At 40.4% G+C, this 10,000-nt stretch overlaps 1 protein-coding gene and 1 long non-coding RNA gene across 2 annotated transcripts in view; both read left to right on the top strand.

Moving 5' to 3' along the window:
- Positions 1–2,835, top strand: part of LOC118240540 — a 4,637-nt gene extending 1,802 nt beyond the window's left edge. Inside the window, exon 2 of the long non-coding RNA XR_004775475.1 lies at positions 2,662–2,835. This is a non-coding gene — a long non-coding RNA (uncharacterized LOC118240540). The remainder of the gene's footprint in view (positions 1–2,661) is intronic.
- Positions 2,836–7,362: 4,527 nt separating this feature from the next.
- sh3gl2b (SH3 domain containing GRB2 like 2b, endophilin A1) overlaps positions 7,363–10,000 on the top strand; it is a 98,227-nt gene continuing 95,589 nt past the window's right edge. The window contains exon 1 of the mRNA XM_035521206.1: positions 7,363–7,488. Coding sequence (XP_035377099.1) covers positions 7,444–7,488 — 45 coding nt within the window. The 5' untranslated portion in view covers positions 7,363–7,443. The remainder of the gene's footprint in view (positions 7,489–10,000) is intronic.

Genomic DNA, 10,000 nt, shown 5'->3' with positions numbered 1-10,000 from the left:
TTTCAGCAGAAAATCATTTGGGATTAGCAAGAACATTATAAACATTTTTCTAGATTTACAACAATATTCATTTGTGGTAGAGGAACTGATACTGTGAATGTTGGAATTCTGATCGTGTGGAAAGACAAAACTGTGTCAAACTCTTAGAAAAGAAAACACTGGGTCCAGGTACTGTTAGTGGCAAATAATTTCATCTTTGGATTGACACACACTGTTCCTTTATGGCTTTAATGTGGAAGAGGTCAGACCCTGAATACAGTGACGTTTGTCCTTTGGCAGCTACATCATGTCATGATTGGCCACCCTCCTGGTGTCTGTTTCTGTGATTTCTCTGTCATGTCTTTGGTTTCCTGTACTTCCCTCTCTGTTCCTTGGTTTCGTTTTCTCCACCCCTCGTCTGTTCCTCAGCTCCAGTCCATGTTTTGGTTCTCCCTGTTATGTTCACCTGCGTCTGATTAAGCCGTGATTGTTCTGGTTATTTCAGCCCTGGGTTTTGTCTTCTAGTTTGTCGGTTGTTTTGGTAGGTTGTGTTTGGTCTGTTTAAATTATGCTGCTTGTACTGTCGCCGCCGTGGCTTTTCTGTTTGCTCACTTCTTCTATTATTTTGCCCTCCATGTTTGTTTCCCCCTCACATCGTATGACACATCAGTCATAATGAGGCAATTCATAGTAAAGGAGACCCGTATGAGTGAGTGTGTGAGGAGGGTTTAGCACTGAGGATGCAGGAGTTACACTGGTTCATCTAGTACTGACGCATCTGGACAGACCCCCACACAGACCCTCACACAGACCCCCACACACACTCTCACACACACCCCCACACAGGTCCTCACACACACAGACCCTCACACAGGTCCTCACACACACAGACCCTCACACAGACCCTCACACACACCCCCACACAGACCCTCACACAGATGCCAGAGTATTTATTTTTTCTGCATTTCTCATCTGATCTGAGTACCATTCCACCTGAGATCTTACTGTCTAAAATGGTTCATCTAGATATCAACCCTCATCTCATTTACTGGTGTAAAGCTTTAGCTATTGGAGTACAGCTGGATAAACTAAATAAGACTTTATCCTCGTCTGTAGTTACCAGTGTAGGAGCTCCTGAAGGACGTGTCAGTTCTCCATGTTTGTTTACTTTGTACACCAATGACTGTAAACTCCGTAACTAAATCACCATGTTGAAATGTAATGATCCGCACTGGTAGTGTTGGTGGATAACAGTCAGACTAATGTATTCCAACACGGTGTTAGTATGTGGGCAGGTGTAAGGAAAGTGCTTAGATCATTAACACTAAGAACACTGAGGAAATGATCTCTGGTCCTGTCTGGGCTCTGATCCACCTCCAGTAAGCGTTCATAATGACGACATTAAGCAGTTACGTCTTACGAGTATCAGAGTGAACATGGATGCACTCATGGAATATTCATATTGACCTAATCTGCACAAAATATGGTAGTTTATCTGTTTTTGGGACAAATAATCAAATGTAGTTTTTGTTGTATGCCTCTAATTCGGCGTGTGATGCAGTATTGTGCAGTTTGTCTGGCTGCCAGCTGTGAAGTTACGCTCTGTTTAGACTGATGTGAATCTGCTCCAGTGTTGTTGCTCAGTTATTGGAGAGCAGTTTTAATACCGTTTATAACAAAAGTAAAGTGTATCGCGTTGGAGGTGGAGAGCAAACACACTCGCGAAGTGCCGGCGCCTCGGACATGAGACGGACCGGAATTACACAAGGAATCATAATAGAAGGGACGGATGGGATAGAAAAACTAAATAATATGTTTAATAACAGAAACAGACTAACAGTACAGAACAAAGAAGAAACAGGCTAACGTAAGAGTAACAGGCTAACAGGGTGAGGGCGAGAACTAGAGAACAACGGCATGAAACATAAAGGAAAGACTAACGGAGAACAGCGAAGAGGTCTAAAACTAGAACATGCAGCGAGAACCGCACTACATACGCTAGACAAACACAAGTACTAAAAACAAAGAAAAGCAGATAACACCTGCACACATGTATTAGGAGGAAACAAACAAGCGAAGCGATGGGAGAACGAGAGCAGAATCAAACAAGCAAATATTAACGGGGAAAGCAACGAGACAGTAGAACAGACGAGAGAACAACAGAGAACTACAGAAGATGACCAGGGAGAGCAACACAGACAGACGGAGCAGATTAACGGAGCGCCAGGAAAAAGGACATGAGGAATAGGAACTAGAAACGAGATCTAGCGGGAAACACGGAAACTATGACCGACAAACGAGACACGGGAACAAGGTTTACATGGGCCCACAATTAGAGACAAACTAGGAACAGCTGGAGAGAAAGATAACAGGCCGTGTGAATGAGTATATTCTCATAAGAAGATTTGAGAGTTCTGTGTAACGTGTGTAATGTGTGTTTTATATATTATGAGCTGCCTGAATGCTAAATGACTTTCTGAGTAATCTGACAGACCATCTTATTGTATCTTATCAAGAGAAAAACAGCTGTTAATGTGAGCTGCCTGAGGCAGCGTACATATTGTTGTGCTTCAGAACGTTTGCATTTAATATTTCTGTGTGAGAGAGAGAGAGATGGTGTTTACACTGTGTGGCTGACTTTGTGTCTCATATCTGATCATGTTGTCCTGTTCTGTCTTAAAGAATCTGAAACAGTCTGACGTGTCCTGGAGTTTCTCACAGAGAGGAATGAAGATCCTTCACATCCACATCCAGGAGACACCTGACAAGATTCTTCCCCAACGCTGGATCTCTAGTGAACAAGCTCTCCACATCAACCACACCCTCTACACACCCTGTTCCCCTTAACCACACACACCAACCACACCCTCTACACACCCTGTTCCCCTTAACCACACACACCAACCACACCCCTCTACACACCCTGTTCCCCTTAACCACACACACCAACCACAGCTCTCTACACACCCTGTTCCCCTTAACCACACACACCAACCACACCCCTCTACACACCCTGTTCCCCTTAACCACACACACCAACCACACCCTCTACACACCCTGTTCCCCTTAACCACACACACCAACCACACCCCTCTACACACCCTGTTCCCCTTAACCACACACACCAACCACACCCCTCTACACACCCTGTTCCCCTTAACCACACACACCAACCACAGCTCTCTACACACCCTGTTCCTCTTAACCACACACACCAACCACACCCCTCTACACACCCTGTTCCCCTTAACCACACACACCAACCACACCCCTCTACACACCCTGTTCCTCTTAACCACACACACCAACCACACCCCTCTACACGCCCTTGTATGCCTATGATTGTGTGTGTGTGTGTGTGTGTGTGTGTGTGTGTGTGTACATTCGCTCTGACTGCAGTGTTCTGTGTTGTTCAGCACCACATGTGATGAACTCTGTTACATGTACATACTGAGTTAAGAATTCTGCCACTTTATCATGTACATGTACTGTATATGTACATATACCAGTCCTTTATCATGTAGCTGTATATGTACATATACCAGTCCTATATCATGTACTGTATATGTACATATACCAGTCCTTTATCATGTACTGTATATGTACATATACCAGTCCTATATCATGTACTGTATATGTACATATACCAGTCCTATATCATGTACTGTATATGTACATATACCAGTCCTTTATCATGTACTGTATATGTACATATACCAGTCCTTTATCATGTTCTGTATATGTACATATACCAGTCCTTTATCATGTTCTGTATATGTACATATACCAGTCCTTTATCATGTACATGTATATGTACATATACCAGTCCTTTATCATGTACTGTATATGTACATATACCAGTCCTATATCATGTTCTGTATATGTACATATACCAGTCCTTTATCATGTAGCTGTATATGTACATATACCAGTCCTTATCATGTTCTGTATATGTACATATACCAGTCCTATATCATGTTCTGTATATGTACATATACCAGTCCTATATCATGTTCTGTATATGTACATATACCAGTCCTTTATCATGTAGCTGTATATGTACATATACCAGTCCTATATCATGTACTGTATATGTACATATACCAGTCCTTTATCATGTACTGTATATGTACATATACCAGTCCTATATCATGTACTGTATATGTACATATACCAGTCCTATATCATGTACTGTATATGTACATATACCAGTCCTTTATCATGTACTGTATATGTACATATACCAGTCCTTTATCATGTACTGTATATGTACATATACCAGTCCTTTATCATGTAGCTGTATATGTACATATACCAGTCCTTTATCATGTACTGTATATGTACATATACCAGTCCTTTATCATGTACTGTATATGTATATATGCCAGTCCTTTATCATGTACTGTATATGTACATATACCAGTCCTATATCATGTACTGTATATGTACATATACCAGTCCTTTATCATGTTCTGTATATGTACATATACCAGTCCTTTATCATGTACTGTATATGTATATATACCAGTCCTATATCATGTACTGTATATGTACATACACCAGTCCTTTATCATGTACTGTATATGTACATATACCAGTCCTTGATCATGTAGATGTATATGTACATATACCAGTCCTTTATCATGTACTGTATATGTACATATACCAGTCCTATATCATGTACTGTATATGTACATATACCAGTCCTATATCATGTACTGTATATGTACATATACCAGTCCTTTATCATGTACTGTATATGTACATATACCGGTCCTATATCATGTACTGTATATGTACATATACCAGTCCTTTATCGTGTACTGTATATGTACATATACCAGTCCTATATCATGTACTGTATATGTACATATACCAGTCCTTTATCATGTATATGTATATGTACATATACCAGTCCTATATCATGTACTGTATATGTACATATACCAGTCCTTTATCATGTATATGTATATATACCAGTCCTTTATCATGTACTGTATATGTACATATACCAGTCCTATATCATGTACTGTATATGTACATATACCAGTCCTTTATCATGTATATGTATATATACCAGTCCTTTATCATGTACTGTATATGTACATATACCAGTCCTTTATCATGTACTGTATATGTACATATACCAGTCCTTGATCATGTAGATGTATATGTACATATACCAGTCCTATATCATGTACTGTATATGTATATATACCAGTCCTATATCATGTACTGTATATGTACATATACCAGTCCTATATCATGTACTGTATATGTACATATACCAGTCCTTTATCATGTACTGTATATGTACATATACCAGTCCTTGATCATGTACAGGTATATGTATATATACCAGTCCTTTATCATGTAGATGTATATGTACATATACCAGTCCTATATCATGTACTGTATATGTACATATACCAGTCCTTTATCATGTACTGTATATGTACATATACCAGTCCTTGATCATGTACAGGTATATGTATATATACCAGTCCTTTATCATGTAGATGTATATGTACATATACCAGTCCTATATCATGTACTGTATATGTACATATACCAGTCCTTTATCATGTACTGTATATGTACATATACCAGTCCTTTATCATGTACTGTATATGTACATATACCAGTCCTATATCATGTACTGTATATGTACATATACCAGTCCTTTATCATGTACTGTATATGTACATATACCAGTCCTTTATCATGTACTGTATATGTACATATACCAGTCCTATATCATGTACTGTATATGTACATATACCAGTCCTTTATCATGTACTGTATATGTACATATACCAGTCCTTTATCATGTACAGGTATATGTATATATACCAGTCCTTTATCATGTACTGTATATGTACATATACCAGTCCTTTATCATGTACTGTATATGTACATATACCAGTCCTTTATCATATACATATAGCAGTCCTTTATCATGTACAGTTACTGTACTAAACTGTACTTTAAGTTTAGTTTTAAAGTATAAAAGCAAAAAAACAAGCAGTCACTGTGCTGGTTGTGTATAGTACAGGGTGTGTGTGGTGTGGTGTGGTATAGAGTAGTATGGGTTGTGTACATTATGGGTTGTATACACTGTGTAATGTAGTATAGTTTAATAAGGGTTACATGTAGTGTAGTATGAGTTATATATATTATGGGTTGTCTGTAGTGTAATATATCGAAGAATGGATTGTGTATATTATGGTTTGTGTGTAGTGTATAGAGTAATATGGGTTGTGTATATTATGGGTTATGTGTAGTGTACTATAGTGTAGAAAAGATTGTGTATTATCGGTTGTGTATAGTGTAGTATGAGTGTATATTATGGGTTATGTGTAGTGGTATACTGTAGTAAGGGTTGTGTATTTTATGGGTTGTGTGTAGTTTAGTGTAGTATAGTGTATTATAGTTTGCGTTGTGTGTAGTATAGTGTATAGTATGGGTTGTGTGTAGTATAGTATAGTATGAGTTGTTTGTGGTGTAGTATAGTGTAGTATGGGCTGTGTGTGGCATAACAGGTTGTGTGTGGTGTTGTATAGTGTAGTATTGGCTGTGTGTGGTGTTGTATAGTGTAGTATGGGCTGTGTGTGGCATAACAGGTTGTGTGTGGTGTTGTATAGTGTAGTATGGGCTGTGTGTGGTATAGTATACCGTAGTATGGGCTGTGTGTGGTGTAGTATAGTGTAGTATAGATTGTGTGTGGTATAATATAGGTTTTGTGTGGTGTAGTATAGTGTGGTGTAGTATAATATGGGCTGTGTGTGGTGTAGTATAGTATAATATGGGTTGGGTGTGGTATAGTATAGTGTAGTATGGGTGATGTGTGGTGTAGTATGGGCTGTGTGTGGTGTAGTATAGTGTAGTATGGGCTGTGTGTGGTATAGTGTAGTATGGGTTATGTGGTGTAGTATGGGCTGTGTGTGGTGTAGTATAGTGTAGTATGGGTTGTGTGTGGTGTAGTATGGGTTGTGTGTAGTATAGTATAGTGTAGCATGGGTTTTGTAGTATAACATGGGTTGTGTGGTGGAGTATAGTATGGCCTGTGTGTAGTATAATATAACATGGGCTGTGTGAGGTTGCTGTGTTTTTTCTGTTATGCATGTGCGGTGCAGTGAGGTCACAGCGTTTCGCTGTCCGAGGTCCTGAACTCAGCGTTGTGGGACACCGTCACGATGGTAGAATCGTTACCTCGCCTACACTGTCGGTTCTGAGAGCCCATTTGAGTCTGTAACCTCCACAGCAGCGATGTGCCGCTGGCCCTGTGGCTCACACCAGCGCACCAGCTCCCGTGTAGGGCGTGTCCATGAACCGTGACGTCACGGCAGATGCTACGACACCCGTCGAGTCAACGACGTCAGCTGGCGAGTCTCACCGACATCGCTGTGCGCCAACAACGGGTCGTTTTATCCGCTCCATTTCCAGAGCAGCACCTCAGAGGCGATGTCCGTGGCAGGGCTGAAAAAGCAGTTTCACAAAGCGACGCAGGTGAGAGCCGAATCTGTTCTTTCAGTGTCGGAAACGGGACCGGCAGCGCACAGCGAGGGCGGAGACCATCCCCGCTTACAAACACCGCTGTAGAGAAATAACGTATCCGAGTCTGTTAGCTTACGGAGCTGAGCGTCAAGAGCCAGTGCGCTTTTAGCGTGTTATAGCGTTATAGATCTACTGGGTGGAACCCACCATTAAAATAAACAGATCAATTCTTCTTAACCAGGCCTGTTATAATAGCAGAGCACCGGGCCTGTCGTGGTAGCGTACTGGTTATTACTGTTATCTGGTAGTCTAACAAGAGAAATGCGGACTTCAGGTGGAAGTTAGTGTAAAAAGATCATGTTTCATAATGTGTTTTTGGCACGTCTGTAATATGATTACCTGCTAAACTCCATCATCTCAACGTTTGTACAGTCTAACAGCGTAGGCCTGCTCGTGTCGTTATGAAACTATAAAACATGCCCATACAAAGGTGTCATCAGTGTACATCAGAGAACTGGTGCCCTGGAGGACAGGAATCTGTGATAGTTCTCTGAGCATAAACCAAGTTAACTCTATTAGCTCTGAAGCTTTAGCGACAATCCCTTACGCTTTATTACGAATTTAGAAATCTGTGTTTCCGCACCAATCCGTAATAGATACCGTAACACTCGCTATAACTACTGGACAAATAAAATGTCCCGTAACTGGTTTCTCAGCCGGGAGGAAGACAGGACACTTGTGTCTCCACGACAGGAGAGGCGCGCGGTAGCTCCGTGCACGCGCTCACACTCTGTCTTCATAAAAACAGAAATATGATCAATATGGACCTCGTGCATTATCCATACAGAGTGGGGAGTGAAGGGTGCACATGTTTGTAAAATGTTTTCTTAAAACAAAATTTGCTAAATTAGGAACATCGTAAATCAAGCAAGGCTTTTAAAGCTTTTCCCAACTGCCATGTTTAAAGTTATAATGATTACATCACTGCAATGGATCGCATTAGTAGTTATACTTCAAAGGTTATGATATATAAGATGTAGGTAATGGAAAAGACATTATGGAAAACAAATTATGTAGAAGATAATGGTGCAGTAGATATATGGTGTAGTAGATAATGGTGCAGTAGATATATGGTGTAGTAGATAATGGTGTAGTAGATAATGGTGCAGTAGATAATGATGTAGTAGATTTATGGTGCAGTAGATAATGGTGCAGTAGATTATGCTGTAGAAAATATATGGTGTAGTAGATAATGGTGTAGTAGATATATGGTGTAGTAGACAATGGTGCAGTAGATAATGGTGTAGTAGATTATGGTGCAGTAGATTATGGTGCAGTAGATATATGGTGTTGTAGATTATGGTGTAGTAGATAATGGTGTAGTAGATATATGGTGCAGTATGTATATGGTGTAGTGGATATATGGTGCAGTAGATAAATGTTTAGATAGATGTAGATGTGATTGTTTAAGGTTGGAGCAGGTTTAGATTAAATTAAACACACTTAATTTAAACATTTTAAAATGGTGCTCTTAAAGACAGACATTGTCTGTGAGTAGAGTTACATAAACCCGGTCCACTGAGCATTCTGTGGTCTAGTAGACTACAGTTTAAGGAGACACAGTGCTGTATGTTTGACAAGTGGGACTCCATGAACTATCTGAATGAGTGATTGGTGGGTAAGAATAACATAAGGTTACAGTGTGTGTGTGTGTGTGTGTGTGTGTGTGTGTGTGTGTGTGTGTGTGTGTGTGTAAATGAGAAAGGTAGATGTGAAGGGCAGAGAGAGAAACTGATTGAGTTGGAAATGGTCTCTACTTCCTGTTTGATGAAGTGTTTTGTTTCATGTTACATGCTGTTTCAAGCTAATACACTCTTGGGAGAGTTTGGCATTAACCCACTACAGTAGCGGGACACTCAACTGTAATCACACTGCAGTAGCAGGACACTCAACTGTAATCACACTGCAGTAGCAGGACACAACTGTAATCACACTGCAGTAGCAGGACACTCAACTGCAATCACACTGCAGTAGCAGGACACAACTGTAATCACACTACAGTAGCAGGACACTCAACTGTAATCACACTGCAGTAGCAGGACACAACTGTAATCACACTGCAGTAGCAGGACACTCAACTTTAATCTCACAAAAGTAGCAGGACACTCAACTTTAATCTCACAAAAGTAGCAGGACACTCAACTTTAATCTCACAAAAGTAGCAGGACACAACTTTAATCTCACAAAAGTAGCAGGACACTCAACTTTAATCTCACAAAAGTAGCAGGACACGAAATTCCAATTCCAATGTGTGTCTGGGCAGGGGGAGGGAGTCATGTGTGTGTGTGTGTGTGTGTAGGTGTGTGTGTGTGTGTGTGTGTGTGTGTGTGTGTGTGTGAAAGTGAGAAAAAGAACAAAAATATTCTAATGCATGTCTTCTGGCTAAAGGTCAAGTGTGTTGGGTAGGTGGGTGGGTAGGTGGGTGGGTAGGTAGGTAGGTGGGTAGGCAGGTGAGTGGGTAGGT

Source organism: Electrophorus electricus, chromosome 22 (genome assembly GCF_013358815.1).
Source record: "Electrophorus electricus isolate fEleEle1 chromosome 22, fEleEle1.pri, whole genome shotgun sequence".
In the NCBI taxonomy this organism is placed as follows: Eukaryota; Metazoa; Chordata; class Actinopteri; order Gymnotiformes; family Gymnotidae; genus Electrophorus; species Electrophorus electricus.
The sequence above is the reverse complement of the archived record's forward strand: the minus strand, read 5'-3'. Positions and strand labels throughout refer to the sequence as shown.